This window comes from Musca autumnalis, unplaced genomic scaffold (genome assembly GCF_047663935.1).
Source record: "Musca autumnalis isolate F117 unplaced genomic scaffold, ASM4766393v1 scaffold_2, whole genome shotgun sequence".
NCBI classification, from domain to species: Eukaryota; Metazoa; Arthropoda; class Insecta; order Diptera; family Muscidae; genus Musca; species Musca autumnalis.
The window spans coordinates 179,095,865-179,114,736 of record NW_027411755.1 but is presented as its reverse complement, the minus strand read 5'-3'; the positions used below and the strand labels follow the sequence as shown (position 1 = coordinate 179,114,736).

The following is an 18,872-nucleotide window of genomic DNA, read 5'->3' as shown; positions in this document are numbered from 1 at the left end:
CGGTAAACCATCATCTCCTGCTGATTTGTTACTTTTTAGTTGTTATATTGCCTCTTTTATTTCATTCAAGCTGGGAGGGTTACAGGGTATATTCAACGTATTTTCCTTTGGACTGCTATTGTACATTTCGTTGTATTCAATGGTGTTTCCAACGTTGCTAATTTCTTCGAAATGTTCTCTCCATCTTTGAATTTGTTCATCATTGTTCGTTAGTAGTCTACCATTTCGATCTTTTAAGGCTTGGTTCCTTGTGAGACTATCTATCGTCCGATGTAGCTTTCTCATGTTATTCTGGCTTGCTGCTTCCTCTGCTGTTTTTGTCAGATCTTCTAGGAACTTTCTTTTGTCTCTTCTTGCAGCTTTCTTCACTTGTTTAACTAGTTGTTTATACTGTTCTCTTGTGATATTGTTGTTATTCTCACCTCTTTGAGAAATTAGGTTCCAAATGTCATCTACGCCCAGTGTATCTTCCGCAACTTGATGGTATGTTGATGTGATTTGTTCCCATGTGTGATGTTGGTTTGTTGATAACTTTTCGAGTATTCCCGTGGCTAGGGTGTTTCTGGTTGTGTTGTTTTGGAGTTGTTGTAGGCGTAGTTGTTTCCGCCTTCTGTGTCTGGTGTTTCTTCTTTGGCATTTCAATTTGATTTTGATTTCGCCTATGATGAGCTCGTGACGTCTGACAGCGAGCTCCTCCATCTTCTACTCATGCATATGTGATCTATCTGGTTACGAGTATTGCCGCTCGGTGATGTCCAGGTGTATTTATGAATCTCCTTGTGCGGGAAGATGAAGCCACCAATGACTGGTTGAAATGTTTGACACAGTTCTATGAAGCGCTCTGTTATTGGTTTTAACTCCACATCCATGCTTTCCCATTGTTAATCGGGCATTGGTGTTGTCGCTCCCTATTTTCGCTTTAAAATCACCTATGAGAATTATGATGTCTCCTCTCCGAATTTCATTAAGCGTGGATGTTAGTTGTACGTAGAATTCATCTTTCACAGTGCCTTCAGCATCTTCCGTGGGCGCATAGCACTGTACTATGGTGACGTGTCTTACATTGCTCTTGAATCGAGTCATTATCGCACGGTCAGATATTGGTTTCCATGTCTGAAGCGACCTCTTAGTGTTCTTCGATATCATGATCCCAACTCCGCTTTCACCAGCATTTTCTTTTCCACTGTATAGTACATGGTTGCCGTTTTCTGTGGTTAGTTCATCGCTTTTACTCCATCTCATTTCGCTTATACCCAAGACTTCGATCTTATACGATACCATTTGCTGTTCCAGATGTTTCACGAAGAGTTTCGTGTGCCAAAGGTCATTGCCATAAAATCCTGTTGTTGTTTCTTTTGCTTCTTTTCAGTTTCGTTAATGAATGAATGGTCTACTGTAACCTGTCCTAAGGATGGGGCTGCCACCTATCGTTTCCTAGGAACAACGCCTCCTTGCATTTGTGCAGTGGTTGGGGTTCTTGCTAATTTAGTGTTGCCATGGTGAAAATAGAAGATATGTTTTGATAAATTTTGGAGGGAGTACCACCGCCTGTGGCCTATTTTTAAAACGCTATAATTGAAAAAAAAATTGGCTGATCGCACTGAAAATCTATTTGCGAACAAATGGTGGTTGGATCTCAGAATCTAGGTACATCTTTGGGACCTAAAGATCCGACTATGCGTTATATCTCCAAAACTACTGAAATATTTTTCATGAAATTTAAATTTTTTATGAAGTTAGGAGGAAGTAGGAAGGTTCCCTACCAACGTCCTTTTTTAGATGCTACATATGCAAAACTTATGACCATATCGGGTTGAGCATTAATTTTGAGAGACAATGGGGTTGTGTTTCGACCCTAGGTATTTATTTGGAGCCAAAATTCCCGGCCACGCCCACTTTTGTAAATATGTTATATCTTGAAAACTGACGACCACGCCCACTCTTTTGAATACATCCAAAACTACTGAACCGAATTTTATGAAAATTTCAGAGAATATTCAGCAATGTCCCGTGGTGAAAATAGGCTATATATTTTTTGATGAATTTCGGAGATTTTTTTTTTTTGAAATCGTTATACTTGCTAGTGTTATGAACGCATTGCCTGGCCTTGTCCTATAGGACGATTCGAATTAAAATTATTTCGAATTACTACCAAATCCCTATTATTGTAGTTTTTGTTTGCTTGAAAACAAAGACGAATCAAATATTTTTCAAAAAACCGTAGTTTGGTAGTACAGTTGAACCTCGATTATCCGTGAATCGATTATCCGGGAACCTCCATTATCCGGGATAGAAAAGAAATGTTGGTCTTTTTTCTATTTCCTATATTTTTCCTTATAAACTTCATTGTCGGGGAGTAAAAGCACACTTTCCAATTAATTTGATTAAGCAAATAAAGATTAGGCAAAAGAAAACTGGAAATTCTCCCATATTACACAATTTTTGTATTAATTGTATCACAAAAAGCGTGGGACAAAGTCAATTCAGATGAATCTGATGATGATATAATGTATCATTCTAAAATTTTGTGAATTACATTAACAAATATAATAAAAATTGCAGACTTTATTTTTATTATAAAATTCTATAAAATGTTTACTTAAAAATATGTCCAAAAACTGCATAAAAACTTTGCCTCCATTATCCGGGAAAATCGATTATCCGTAATGCCTCCGGTCCCGACCATCACGGATAATCGAGGTCCGACTGTAGTTCGTACAAATTTAAATTCGAATCGTCTTAGTAAAACAGAAAATAAATGTTCTTAGTTGGGGCCCGAAGTCTCGACCTCGGTCACTTTTAAGGTACATCTCGAAAACTAACGAACTGATTTTCATGATTTTTTGTTTTTGGTACACGTAGACATGAATTTCGGAGATGGTACAGTAAAGGGGTGACCCCCACTTGTTTCTTACTTACTTAGCTGACCCATTACAGAACATTTGTTCTATAGGCCGAACTAAGAAAAGAACTCCAATTCTCTCTATTTGTTGCTTCGCTTTCTGGAATACCGCGCCTTTTCATCTCATCATCCACTTGTTTGCGCCATCTATTCCTTGGCCTGCCAATTCTGCGTGCACCGCCAAGCGGTCCGAGTTTATACACCTTTTTAGCGGGGTCATCATCGCTCATTCTTATGATATGGCCTAGCCAACGCAATCGCTGCATCTCGATACGTTTAACAATATTGATGTCGTTGTACAGCAGATACAGCTCGTGGTTCATGCGACGTCTATATTCACCGTCAACGCAGATTGGTCCGTAGATCTTTCGAAGAATTTTTCTCTCAAACACACCAAGCACTGCCATGTCTGCTTGCGCAAGTACCCAGGCTTCGGAGCCATACATCAGCACGGGTAGTATCAGTGTTTTGTAGAGCGTTATTTTTGTTTGACGAGATGTGGCTTTGTTTTTAAACTGCTTACTTAAACCAAAGTAGCATCTGTTGGTCAATACAATTCTTCTTTTTATTTCACAACTGATGTCGTTTGTTGTGTTTACGGAAGTGCCGAGGTAGACGAAGTCTTTTACTACCTCAAATTATAGGAACCAACTTCCACTGTTGGTCCGAGCTCTATGGACGCATTGCTCGTCGACACCATTAACTTGGTCTTCTCACCGTTTACCGCCACACCCACTTTAGCAGATTCTCCTTCGACCTTCATAAAGGTATCAGTTACTTCTTTTACTGATCGTCCCACGATGTCTATATCATCAGCATAAGCAAGTAACATGTGACTATTGGTGTAGATTGTGGCACTTCTTTCGACGTTTGCCTCTCGAATAACCTTTTCCAGCAGGATGTTAAAGAGATCACACAAAAGGCTGTCTCCTTGTCTGAAACCTCTTTTGGTACCAAACTCTTCGGAGAGGTTCTTTCCTATTTTAACTGAGGACCTCGTGTCAGTTAAAGTCATTTTGCAAAGCAGGATGAGCTTTGCGGGGATACCAAATTCAGACATGGCTTGGAATACCTTTGAACGCAGCGGGCTGTCGAATGCTGCTTTATAATCGACAAAAAGGTGGTAGGTGTCTATCTGCATCTATTGTGTCTTCTCCAGGATTTGTCGCAGGGTAAATATCTGGTCAATGGTGGACTTGCCAGGTCTAAAGCCTCATTGGTATGGTCCAATTATCTCGTTGACCATAGGCTTTAGTCGTTCGCACAATATCCCTGACACGATCTTGTAGGCAATAGGGAGTAGACTTATGCCCCTATAGTTAGAGCATACAGTCTTATCTCCCTTCTTGTGGACGGGGCACAGGATACTCAGGTTCCAATCGTCGGGTACTCGTTCTTCCTGCCAGATGGTGCTAACTAGCTGATGAATACACCTTATCAGCGTGTCGCCTCCGATTTTGAACAGCTCGGCTGGTAAGCCATCGGCTCCTGCTGCCTTATTATTCTTCAGCCGATTTATTGCTGTCTTTACCTCATCTTGGCTGGGCGGTATACATTCAATACCATCTTCTGGGATTGGGTCTGTGGTATCTTCGTCGTCTTCGCTGCTATTGGATACCAACAGTTTTGAAAAATGTTCTGTCCATATCCTGAGTACACTATCTGTATCAGTTACCAGATTACCTTGCTGGTCTCTACAGTAGGATGTGCCTGTACCAAAGCCATCAGTTTGATGCTTGACTCTTTGGTAGAATTTTCGGACTTCATTCTGGCTCCTGTACATCTCGATTTTTTCACACTCCCGCTTTTCCATTTCTCTCTTTTTCCTGCGGAAAAGACGTTTCTCCTCTCTCCTTTTCTCCCTGTATCTCTCTCGTGCGCTACGCGTTGCTACTGATTGTAAAGTAGCTCTATATGCCGCATTTTTCTCTTCGGTAGCAGCACGACACTTCTGGTCATACCATGAATTCCTTTGTGGAGGTCTCTGGAATCCAAGTATGGATTTTGCGGCTGTTTGCATGGAGTGGGCAATATGTTGCCATTGTGCTGTTATGTTATCGGGACAAGGAGTGCTCGCGTTAAGCAATTGGGCTAGTTGAGTGGAATATGCTGTGGCTATCTGTTGTGTTTGCAGCCTATCGATGTCCAACTTCCGCGTTGTGTCTGTTCGTGCTTTATTTGCAACGTTTAGACGGGTACGTACCTTTGCTGCAGCAAGGTAGTGGTCCGAATCTATGTTTGCTCCTCGGAACGATCGTACATCCAACACGCTCGATGAATGTCTTCCATCTGTCACAACATGATCAATTTGATTACTTGTTCTTTGATCTGGAGACAGCCAGGTGCCCTTATGAATATCGAGATGATTAAATCTGGTACTGCTAACTACCATGTTTTTTGCAGCTGCAAAGTCTATCAGCCTCATAACATTGTCAGATGTTTCACTGTGGAGGCTGAATTTCCCGACTGTTGGGCCAAAGATATTCTCCTTTCCAATTTTGGCATTAAAATCGCCTAGAATGATTTTAATGTCATGGGCAGGTCAACTGTCATATGTTTCTTCTAAGCGCTCGTAAAATATATCTTTGGTCTGTTCGTCCTTTTTTTCAGTGGGAGCATGAGCGCAAATAAAGCTGATGTTAAAGAATTTAGCTTTTATTCGAATTGCAGCAAGTCTTTCATTCACTGGAGTGAAGCTGGATACCAGATGTTTTAGTCTCCGACTAACTACAAATCCGCAACCAAACTCATGGTTTACGTCATGGCACCTATAACACAGTGCGTCACCTTTAGGTGTTGTTGTGACGCCTTTCCCAATCCATCGTATTTCCTGTATGGCAGTAATATCGGCCTTGTACTTTTCAAGTACATCTGCCACTGCGTAAACTGCACCTTCTCTATAAAGTGTGCGAATATTCCAGGTGCAGATTCGCAGATCATGGCACAATTTTTAATTCAATCGCAAGCATTTTATTTGAGAGATTCCATCATGAAAAATTATTTTCTAGTTTTAAGTGCATTTATAAATAAAACGCTGTGACTTAATTTTTTTAATTATTTCTTATTTTTAACTTTTCAGTTATAAAATTTTTTGACCATTGAGAACCTCATAACAAAATTATAGCCAATTTAGGCCGAAAATGTCGATAAAAACTTTAAATCTGGTAGTACCGCTATATGGAGGCTATACCAAGTTTCTGTACCATTGGGAACCCCAAATTACAGCCAATTCGGGCTAAAAATGAAGATAGAATCCTTAAAATACTTTAAATCGGGTGGTACTGCTATATGGGGGCTACAAAAAAATGGACCCATATTGGTTTCGGTTTCATATTCATGTATTGTCATCTGAAATCTGAAACGTGTGCAAAGTTTCAGTTCGATTGGTCAACCGCAACTGTGTTAAAAATGAGTTACTTGATTTGAACGAAAAGATAAGATTCAATTCCATAATGGACTATGTCGGTCCATTCCTTTAACACTTGACCTTTAATCCTAATCCACATTTTTGTCGGTAAGTTCAAATATCCAAAAAGGGCCACAAAATTCCGAAAAGACCCTAAATACATTTGATCTATCCCTAGATGAAAGTTTCAATTCACATAGGCTGAGGGTATATCTCTCTCGGTAAAGCAGTCTGATACTTTTTTGATTGTTTCAAACTGCAGTTTATAGAGCACCCTGAGAGTGATAGAGCGAAGAGGAGTGTGCTACGCCGTATAAGAGGCCTCCCGATGTTGTAAACTTAAGCAATTTGATGAACCCGTTCACACCATTTTACAGAATTTTTTTTGTGGGGAGGTAACCTAAGAAGTGGACCTATATGACCCATCTTCGAACATAAACTATGTTGGGACAAAATATTACGATACCCAAAATTTGGTTCGAATCGGTTGATCCGTTCGAGAGTTATTGTGCGCACCAGACATACAAACGGACAGACATGTATAAATCGACTCCAAATTGTCTGAAACAAATTTCATCCAAACATACTTGGGGTCTAAAACCGTTATTTCGATTAGGCACATTTATGGTAGTATCAAAGGGTGTATAGCCTCGTTATCCTAAAGGCTGAGGGTAAAAAAAGGTACACGTGGGGTGGAAGGGCCAAAGTTTCGATAGATTAAGGAAGAGGTCAATGATATAAATAGGTATCATATTTGAAATTGCAAAGGAACAGTAATAAATATTTCTTAATCGGACTTATGGCATAAAATTTCAGTATCGATCCAATTAAGTAATAAGTGACAGTCTTCAATCCCTTCTAATCCCTCTTCGAAGCAAAAGGTGCAAAAAATTTATGAAATTTGCGTGCGCACTAGGCCTGTGATCACTTAACCATGTGACCACTAAAAATACAAACTTGACATATGTACATTATGGAACAAGTCTCGATAATAATCTACAGTTACTTTTAAATTTATTTTTTCAATGCTCCCGGTAAATCCATACAATTTCAGATAATTTTTTGTAGAACTTCCCCGCAACATGTGTTACAAATTTATAAAATTCCTCAAATCCCTACAAAAACATCTCAACACTAATCAATGAATAAAAAACTCAAATAACACCAAAAAATCATTTCCTTTCAAAACAAAAAAAATCCTCAAAAATACACAAATCCTTCACCATTAATTACACAAAACTCGAGTGACAAAAACTTAACGCTTAACGGTAGACGGAACAATAATAACAACAACTTAACTTACCTTGTCGTATGGCACGTATCCAATCGTGACGTTCTTTTTCACTGTTGGCTACCAAATACAGGGTATACTGGGGAACAGTACGTTGCGATTGATCATCGGTAGATTCACAATAGCCTACTTGAAAAGGATAACCCTGCAGGGATGGTAGGTAGATAGGTAGAATGCAGACGTAGGAAAAGAGAAATAAAAATAAAAAACAAATAAATTAAAACGAAATAAAAAAGGAAAAAATAAACACGAGATACGTAGAGGTAGAAAAACAACAAAGAAGACGAAAAAATTTGGTACTCACATCCGGTGCAAAAGGATCTCCACCTTCACCATTAACTGTGGCTACCTCTACAAGTCTGACACCCTTAACAGGTATGCGACCACGTTCACGACGACGCTGAAATTGAAAAAAAAGAAATTTTATTTTTTTAATCGAATGAAAAATAAATAAAAAATATTATTCGTTCAAGCAAGAAACCTTAAAGTAAAATGTTCAATATTTTGTTACAGGATGATCAAGATGTTTTGTAAAAAAACAACTAATGGACATTTATTTTTTATAGCACTTAACCAAAAGTAATTGAGTTGTTATTTTCATAAAACAAAAAAATAAGTCTTTAATGCTCTGTGGGCACAAGACACATGTTTATGAATATTGTTATAAATATGCCAGCCATTATATCCTTAAAAGTCCTGCATATATTTTTGCTTGAAAGGGCAACAAAAAGCAAAAGGTAAAATGCTTTCATGACTTCACGAGTGGTGTCAGCCCACCACATTCCTGAAATATTAACACTTGAGTGATACGCAACAGGCCTGCCACAAGTGTGACTTTAATATTTCATTGTAAAGAAGGCAACAACAAAATGCAAACTATTTCCTTGCCGGGGACAAAAGAAACTCTTCTTGGGGTGCAAGTATTTCATGTTGATCTCAAAGAGTTGAAATTCCTGTTGACAGGGAAGTTTCTTACAAAAATTTAAGGGATGCTTAATAGAATTAAAGTTATGCCAAGGTATATTTATGTATGGTATACTAAGAAAAGTCAACGGACACACTGAAGTAGATTAAAGTTCTCAATTTCGACGTAATTCCACAATACTTTTTATACCCTCAGCATTTATGCTAACAAGGGTATATACACTTTCATAGGGCAAAATGTGCCTCATCGAAATAATGGTTTTAGACCCCAAGTATGTTTGGACGAAATCCGTTTCAGACAATTTGGAGTTGATTTAGCAATGTCCGTCCGTCTGTCTGTCTGGCTGCAGCGCACTATAACTCTCTAATGGATTAACCGATTCGGTCCAAAATTTGGCTTTCGTAATATTTTGCCCTAACTTAGTTTAAGTTCGAAGATGAGCTATATCGGTCCACTCCTTCCGGTACCTCCCCACTAAAGTTCGAAAATGTTCGGAAAATTTATGCACACTATAACTCTTGAAGCGAGCGACGAAATTTGGTACATACTTTGCACATCGTGAAACTTCTAGCAGACTTAGATGAGGTTCGGGTACATCCCTCACCAAATTTCGGAAAAGTTCAGTTTAGGAGCTGCTGTCGAATCGCTTTGATTTTTTTTTGTAGCACCTTGTATTCACTGCCCCCCATACGACGGTACAAGTTTCATCAGGGGCAAACCCATACTTCCTGAGAAAATAGCCTGAAAGTTGGAAAAAAAAATACTATGAAACCGTGTGTAGTGGTTGGAGCGCAAGATAACTCTCGAAGTTTTGCCTTCGTAATATTTTGTCCAAACTTACTTTAAGTTCGAAATCGACCCACTGCTTCAAGCACCTCCCCCACCAAAGTTCAAAAATGTTCGGAACAATTGTGCGCACGATAACTCTTGAAGTGAGTGACCGATTTCGTCCATACTTTACACATCCTACCAGATATAGATCTGGTTCGAATATGGACTATATTTGTCCCCTCCTTAGGGTACCTCCCACAAAAAGCTTCGGATAAGTTCACTTTAAGACCTGCTCTCGAATCGCTTTGATTTTTGTTGAAGCAACTTGCATTCGCTGCCTCCATTACGATGGTAAGTTTTTTTTCAGGGGCAAGTCAATACTTCTTGAGAAAACAGTCGGAAATGTGTAAAAGGGGGTTTGGCACCATATGTAGTGGCTGGAGAGCACGATAACTCTCGAACTGATTAACCAATTTGGTCCAAATTTTGGATCTCCCAACATTTTGTCCAAATTTAGTTAAACTTCTAAAATGGCCCATATCGGTCCTCTCCTTAGGATACCCCCCCACAAAAGTTCAACATTTGTGTCCTAGTGCAGTTTAGGGTCTGTTTGAAAATCCTTTGGAAATGCATACCGATGCTGTTCGATATGGTCCTGTTTACATGCTTCCTGGCATACTGGTCCAAAAGTCATACGATGACCCACAGCAGCTTAAAATGTTTTAGTTCACATGGGCTGAAGGTATATCTCTGATACTTTTTTACTTGTTTTTCAAACAAACAAAAATATAATTTAAACAAAAATGTACTGATGTGGTGCTTAACTTTTGGCCGATAGTGTATGGTAAACTAAGAAAAGACAATGACAAAGGTAAAGATGATTTGTGAAGAATAATTTGGATAGAATATAATAACAAAACTCTTCCCGAGTATCTTAAAAATATCTTAGAAAACATGCTATAGGTATTTTATATATAAAAAGTATCCTTTATGAACCTTCTTTGGATAGACAGAAAACCTTCTAGACGACTTCCTATACACCTACAGATCTTCTATGCATGAAAAAATCTACCATGGATAAAATACCTGCTACAAGTCTTCTCTGTATAGAATAACTCTTCTATGGACAGGAGACCTCCTGTAGTCCATCTATGGATAAAATATATTCAACAGGATCCTATCCCATCCTACAGGCCTTCTATGGTTAGAATACCTCTTTCAGTTCTTCTGTGAATAGCAGACCTGCTACAGGTCCTCTTTCGATCGAAGACCTCCTACAAGTCACGTATGGATAGAAGACCTCCTACCGATTCTATGGATGGAAGACCTTTTACTGGTCTTCTATGGATACAAGAACTCCTAACTCTGCGTATAGATTAAGACCTCTTAAAGGTCTGCTGCGATTAGTAGAGTTGTGTAGTTCCGAAACGAACTAGTTCCAAGGAACTATTCCGGACAAGGAACTATTGGAAATATATCCAGCTCTTGCGTTTATATAGTTCCTTTAGTTCATATAGTTCCTTTCGTTTTTCTGGTTCCTTCAATTTAACGCCTACGTCGATCTTACGTTGTTGCTGTTTGTTTGCTGCATTTTTTTATTTTTATGTCAAGTCTCGGAACTATTTGGAACGAAGGAAACAAAAAGAGCGACGAAAGAACAATTTCAATTTCGTTGAACAATTTCAATATCGGAACTATTTGGAACGAAAAGAACGATGAAAGAAAAAAATTCGTTGAACCATTTCGGTCTCGGAACTATTTGGAATGAAAGGAACGATGAAATAGAAAGATTCGTTGAACTATATCGGTCTCGGAACTATTTGGAACTACGGAACTATATTAAGTTGCTTTTGGAAAAGGAACTAGAAAGATCGACCCGCTCCGGGAACTAGATTGCCAAACTCTAGCGATTAGAACAACTCCTACAGATATCCTATGGATATGAAGACCTCCTTCAGGTCTTCTGTGGATAGAAGACCTCCTACAGGTATTCTGTACTTAGAATATCTTCTATAAGCCTTCTCTTGAAAAAAGTCCTCCCACAGTTCTTCTTCTACAGGTCTTCTGTGCATAAAAGACCACTTGTAAGTGTTATTTAAATATAAGACCTTTGAAGATCTTCTTTGAATAGAAGAGATACTGAAGGCGTTCTTTGAAAAGAAGACCTCTCGAAGATCTTCTTTGCACAGAAAACCTAATTACACCTCTTCTATGGAAAAAAGACCTCCAGTAGCTACTGAAGGCACTCTTAAGGTCTTCTACGAATAGAAGAAGACCACCTTCAAAAATCGTGGATTTTTCACAAAGAATTTTTCTTTCGAAAGTCATGATTTTTTAAGAATATTTCTCAAAAATCGTGGATTTTTTTTCAAAAATCATGGATTTTTTTAAGAATATTTTTTTGATATCATGGATTTTTTAAGAATATTTCTTTCAATTTTTTTAAAGAATATTTTTCAAAAGTCGTGGATTTTTTAAGAATATTTCTTTCAAACATCGTGGATTTTTAAAGAATAACTTTTTAAAAATCGTGGGTTTTTAAAGAATAATTTTTCAAAAATCGTGAATTTTTTAAAGAATATTTTTTCAAAAATTGTGAATTTTTTAAAGAATATTTTTCAAAAATCGTGCATTTTTAAAGAATATATTTTTTTCAAAAATCATGGATTTTTTAAAGGACATTTTTTTCAAAAATCTTGGATTTTTTAAAGAATATTTTTTCAAAAATCACGGATTTTTTAAAGAATATTTTTTCAAAAATCACGGATTTTTTAAAGAATATTTTTTCAAAAATCAAGGATTTTTTAAAGAATATTTTTTCAAAAATCACGGATTTTTTAAAGAATATTTTTTCAAAAAATCGTGGATTTTTAAAGAATATTTTTTTCAAAAATCGTGGATTTTTAAAAGAATATTTTTTCAAGGCAAGTTCCGCCTATTTCTACAGGTTTTGAAATATTCGACATCAGATTCCTTGGAATCCTTGCATTTTAGGTATAAAGTGTCTTTGGCAATATTACTGACAACAATGCGGAGTAACTTTTTATGAAAAAATTAACCCTCATACGAGTCACTAAATGGGTCTTTTTGGTCCATTTTTTCAAAAACGTTTAAAAACTCCTTTAAAATGTGATCGTATCAGATCAAAATATTCTACAAAATTATTTGTCATAAAATTTTACTATAGGTCCCCGAATACACCAAAACTCTAAATCGTACCTAAACGCCAGGAATCTGCCAAAAGTAAAATCACGTTTTAGGGTTAATGTTGTACTTTATCTGAGTTTATTAAGTTTTGTGCCACAAATCTTCATTATAGATAGAAGACGTCAAAGACAAAAATATTCTCCATCAAATTTCAATATAAGTCGATGAATAAATGAAATATGTATTTACAATATATATCAAGAAAATATATACATCAAATTTGCCAACAAAACACCCAAATATTTTTTGAATAAATTTGTTTTGTTCTTTTCTCAGGTTGATGCATGAAAGTAACATGAAATTTAGTTTTAGACGAAAGGTGATAAAAGAAGAAATGATCTACACAAAATTTCACTATAAGTCCCAGAACAAACTATATATCTAAGTAAAACACTTTGTTAAAAAATGACGTTACAAAATAAGATATTATAGGTAGAAATTATTTGTTAAACTTTTAGACTCTTAATTAAAATTTATTCCATACTGAGTCAAAATATCCTAAAATACTTCACATTTTGGGGATTGTGTCAAAAGAAGTAATGTTCCAAATCAAATTTCATTATGAGTGTCTGAACAAAAGAAATTAGTAGCTGTAATATTCCAGAAGCTTTCGCTTTTTATATATGATTTAGTACCATATTCTACCGTTTTTATGCACATGTTGGTTATCTGCGGTCACAAAATATATTTTATTGATGTTTTCTCATAATAAATTCTTCAGAAATATACATGTGCTCGATTCAAACTGTTTTTGGAATATCTATGGTGAATATATATAGGGTAAATTTTGACAACCCTTATGGTCGCAAAAAGTTCAACAGTTTAACGTTTGTGTTTGGAAAGGTCAATCAGCTATCAACCAATCACTCAGCCCTTTTATAGGCATTGGCGAAGAAAGAATGAATTGAAAAATTATCGACAGTTACATATTGGCATGAGACATTTTCTACACTCTTTACTCTCTGATTTTGGGTATGTAGGTCTGGTATGAAATGCTCTGGCCTGGTCTGAATGTACTCCAGCCGGTTTGCATGTCTGATTAATGTAACATTAATTGACTTTCACTTCCTTTCAATTTCAATTTAAAAGAAAACACTTTAATTTCGTATCAAAAAAACTACAACAACAAAACTAAATGCGATTATGTGCGAGTGACCAACACAGCAGTAGCAGTGGTGGACCAAACAACCGCCACCACTAACCGCAGCAATAGCCACAATGATGACTACGGTGATAATTTGCCTGAAAATGACGATATTATCCGGCTTATGGTACGAACAACAAATTTTGTCGAAAAGTTAACACGTTTTTTGGTTTGGCTTTTTTGTTTACAGCGCAAGCTTAGACGACTGGTCGGTCGACAAAAAGCCACGACGCAATGAAGATTGGACATGAAATTCGAAAATTGCATGAAATATGTATTAAAAATTATTGAGTTTTGTAAACAAATTTCATTTCGTTCGAACTGTCCGTCCGTCCGTTTGTCATGTAATGTGAGAATGATGAAGTGAGGTAATTTGTGTTTTTGTTGCGTTTTTTGTTTTCTTGGCGTGACTGACATTAAAGCGAATTTAATTGAAAATATATTTTATTTATTTTTTGGATTTCTGGGTTAAAAGAAAAAGTTGTTTTGACTTAGTTTGTCCACATCCCATTTATCCAGAAACGGGTGATCAAGGCCGATAGGGAAACCCCCCTCCTTACGGTCTTGGACGATCTGAACTAGAAATATAATTTCAATATCCATTGCCTTCAGCTGATTCGCTTTGAAAAAGCTTTCATGTGATACGGTAAACAAAAACAAATTCAAAACCACATAGTTTGAGGCAACACCCTTGACAAAGTGTGTAAAACAGACAGACGGCGGCAAATAAAAAAGTCAACAGAGTAGAAAATTTGTTTGACAACCAGGTGACACTGACAATAAAAGTGACAACGAATTTGCCAACAGCCAAGTGAAGGGAAATAAAAAACAAACAAACAAATGAATACAATTTGATTTTCAAATACCAATGTAGGGCAAAATCTGTAACAGGAAATAAAATTGAGTTCGGAATGAAGAGAAAGAATATACTTGAAAAGTTATGTTCAACACAAGGTCTTCCTCTTGAAATCCAGAGGCCTATTTTCACATCTATAACACTAAAGACTATTTTGAGGCTCTTCCTTAGCACCATTAACGTGTAGTTCCATAAGCAAGGACCTCTAAGCGTGGATTTTTAAAAATATTTTTTCAAAGACCACCACCAAGCGTGGATTTTTAAAAATATTTTTTCAAAGACCACCACTAAGCGTGGATTTTTAAAAATATTTTTTCAAGACCACCACTAAGCGTGGATTTTTAAAAATATTTTTTCAAAGACCACCACTAAGCGTGGATTTTTAAAAATATTTTTTCAAAGACCACCACTAAGCGTGGATTTTTAAAAATATTTTTTCAAAGACCACCACTAAGCGTGGATTTTTAAAAATATTTTTTCAAAGACCACCACTAAGCGTGGATTTTTAAAAATATTTTTTCAAAGACCACCACTAAGCGTGGATTTTTAAAAATATTTTTTCAAAGACCACCACTAAGCGTGGATTTTTAAAAATATTTCTTCAAAGACCACCACTAAGCGTGGATTTTTAAAAATATTTTTTCAAAGACCACCACTAAGCGTGGATTTTAAAAATATTTTTTCAAAGACCACCACTAAGCGTGGATTTTTAAAAATATTTCTTCAAAGACCACCACTAAGCGTGGATTTTTAAAAATATTTTTTCAAAGACCACCACTAAGCGTGGATTTTAAAAATATTTTTTCAAAGACCACCACTAAGCGTGGATTTTTAAAAATATTTTTTCAAAGACCACCACTAAGCGTGGATTTTTAAAAATATTTTTTCAAAGATCACCACTAAGCGTGGATTTTTAAAAATATTTTTTCAAAGACCACCACTAAGCGTGGATTTTTAAAAATATTTTTTTTTTAAAGACCACCACTAAGCGTGGATTTTTAAAAATATTTTTTTAAAGACCACCACTAAGCGTGGTTTTTTTAAAAATATTTTTTCAAAGACCACCACTAAACGTGGATTTTTAAAAATATTTTTTCAAAGACCACCACTAAGCGTGGATTTTTAAAAATATTTTTTCAAAGACCACCACTAAGCGTGGATTTTTAAAAATATTTTTTTAAAGACCACCACTAAGCGTGGATTTTTAAAAATATTTTTTTTAAAGACCACCACTAAGCGTGGGTTTTTTAAAAATATTTTTTCAAAGACCACCACTAAAGCGTGGATTTTTAAAAATATTTTTTCAAAGACCACCACTAAAGCGTGGATTTTTAAAAATATTTTTTCAAAGACCACCACTAAAGCGTGGATTTTTAAAAATATTTTTTCAAAGACCACCACTAAAGCGTGGATTTTTAAAAATATTTTTTCAAAGACCACCACTAAAGCGTGGATTTTTAAAAATATTTTTTCAAAGACCACCACTAAAGCGTGGATTTTTAAAAATATTTTTTCAAAGACCACCACTAAAGCGTGGATTTTTAAAAATATTTTTTCAAAGACCACCACTAAAGCGTGGATTTTTAAAAATATTTTTTCAAAGACCACCACTAAGCGTGGATTTTTAAAAATATTTTTTCAAAGACCACCACTAAGCGTGGATTTTTAAAAATATTTTTTCAAAGACCACCACTAAGCGTGGATTTTTAAAAATATTTTTTCAAAGACCACCACTAAGCGTGGATTTTTAAAAATATTTTTTCAAAGACCACCACTAAGCGTGGATTTTTAAAAATATTTTTTCAAAATATTTTTTCAAAGACCACCACTAAGCGTGGATTATTAAAAATATTTTTTCAAAGACCACCACTAAGCGTGGATTTTTAAAAATATTTTTTTCAAAGACCACCACTAAGCGTGGACTTTTATAAATATTTTTTCAAAGACCACCACTAAGCGTGGATTTTTAAAAATATTTTTTCAAAGACCACCACTAAGCGTGGATTTTTAAACAATATTTTGAGGCCTTTTCACAGTTCTAATATTGTTCCCTATTTTTTTCTTTCAAAATTCTCCTTATTGGGTCTTATCTTATGACCCAAAAAATGCGGAAAATCCCCACACTAAAAAGAATGACAAGAATTAAGAAATATTTAAATTTGTAAAAACATTAGTAACGCCTATCACATCAAGCGCAAAGAAAAATCATCAAAATGAGGATAGCCCTTTTCAACCAGGCTGCTGTCAGGCCAAAATAAAAACATTCCAATGTTACCCTCATTTCATCTGTCAATTATGAAGAAAGCAGCAGAAAGAGAAACAAATGGTATCCAGACATACCACAAATCTCACTCATCGTCTTATCACGACACAAGGTGAGTAAGTGATAAAGTTAAGATTTAATGAAGAAAGAAAGAAAACGAATGGGACTTCATTTATGTTACTGATGGGATTTATTGGAAGGGAAACAGCTATGCCTCATAGCTGTCTCTATAACTGTTGTCGTTGTCGTCGTTTACAGCCTTTTTTCGAATGAAATGAAAAAAATCGACGTGTGTGTTATTTGCGTGTGACTCATTAATCACTAAAGTGGATAGTGGATGGATATTTGTTGCTGCTGCCACCACTACTGTCGTTTGGGAAAGAAGTAGAAAAAATGTTCAATAATTGATCACATCATCGGATACATGTTTCGTCCAGCAACAACAGCAACCACAAAGAGTCATTGTTAAGACAAGATCAGATCGTTGCTTTTTAGGACAGGAGTCCATGGACAATGGTCATAAATGAACCACGAGAGATTGGGGGTGGGGAATAAATATCGTGGAAAAACAATAACGACAACAAATAACACGATTCCATGCTGTGTTTGATAAACAATGATATATGCGGCACTTTTCTTCTTAGTTGATTTTTGTTGTTGTTAAATTTGTTGTACTATGTCCAGCCACTCTTTTGTCCAATCACCTTCGACAGACTTAAGAAGGTCGAATTGAATGTTTTATTGTGTGTGTAGTAACAGTGGTTTGTAATACAATTTTAGGGGAATTATAAAGGATTCGTTCCTTCAGGGTCACGGATAGTTTTTTTCTGAGTGTTTCAGAAAATCTACTAGAGCTGTGTGAAGCTTTATACATATTTTTAAGAATATTTTTTGGTATGTTTTCAGATCAATATGTTGTATTTTTAACGAGTACATTCAGAAAAATCTTTACAAAAGTTAACATTTAAGAATATTAATATACTTTATATACTTTGTGGAAGGTCTTCATCTACATATACCTAGAGGAAGACCTTTACATGGATTTTTAAGAATACTTTCTGAAAGATCTTCGGCTACATAAAATATGAATATGAAATATGCATATGAAAAAAGTTTATGTTAAAGAGGATTTTAAAGAAATATTTACTCCGCCTCCGGGTTTCTGAGATAACTTTACACGCAAGATGTGCAACTAAAATGGGAAAGAAAAAGTCAGACTATTTCAATACCAACCAATTTTCAGGCAAGGGGCGATTTCCAAATGATGAGACCAGGATTTTAATCTGCAAATGTTCTCAGACAGAGGGCTCCAAATCCCTTAAAGGGAAAAAGGCCCAAAAAATCGTTTGAACCAAGTTGGCCAATAATAACTTGCCAGAAATAAGGTCGAAGATTATCGCAACCAATAAATTCAATTTGAGATTACGATGATGAAACTTGAAAACTATTTTTCGTCTTCTTCATCATCCCCTTAACTCCTGTTTTTTTAGAGCTTCTGTGTCAATCCAAATCCTTTCCATCGGACACGTAGCGATAAGAAACCAGTAGTGCTATTCTCTAACTCATTTTTGCCGTTACCGACAAAAATCGATAAAATTAAAACGTAAAATTATAAATGAAAACTATAAAAAGTTAACATCACTGTTGCTATCGGTGGAAAAAATTCGTTAATTGCCGAAATTATAAGCATTTTAATGTTAACGATTTTTGTCGGTAACGGCAAAAATGAGTTACAGAATAGCACTACAGGTCGGACAGGTCGGGAAGGCGTAGTAGTTTGTAGACCAATTTCATTACTCCATTTGAAATACTACCATTGTCGCAAAATAAATTTGTTGCCCTTTTCAAGTACAAAATCTACCTATCTTCCAAAATCAATGTTTTCGCAAAACACTAGTCCCACGATAGGAGTTTGATAACGTTTCAAAAAGAGACCGATCATCCATTCCATGCACTGGCCAGGAAACAGAAACGTGGAAAAATGGTCATCAGTGGATCTAAATGCGTTCCGCAATCGATCCCACAAAGCTTCACATAATAGGGGTGTCCTTAGCAATATGTGTATTCCTTAGTCCGTTAACTCACTGGGTCCTGCAGGCCACTTAGC

At 36.0% G+C, this 18,872-nt stretch overlaps 1 protein-coding gene across 1 annotated transcript in view; it reads right to left on the bottom strand.

Moving 5' to 3' along the window:
* The window catches only part of LOC141394954 (tyrosine-protein kinase Btk-like), a 209,544-nt gene that overhangs the window by 11,507 nt on the left and 179,165 nt on the right, over positions 1–18,872 (bottom strand). Inside the window, exons 3-4 of the mRNA XM_073970136.1 lie at positions 7,904–7,999; positions 7,612–7,744 (exon numbers count right to left, since the gene is read on the bottom strand). Coding sequence (XP_073826237.1) covers positions 7,612–7,744; positions 7,904–7,999 — 229 coding nt within the window. The remainder of the gene's footprint in view (positions 1–7,611; positions 7,745–7,903; positions 8,000–18,872) is intronic.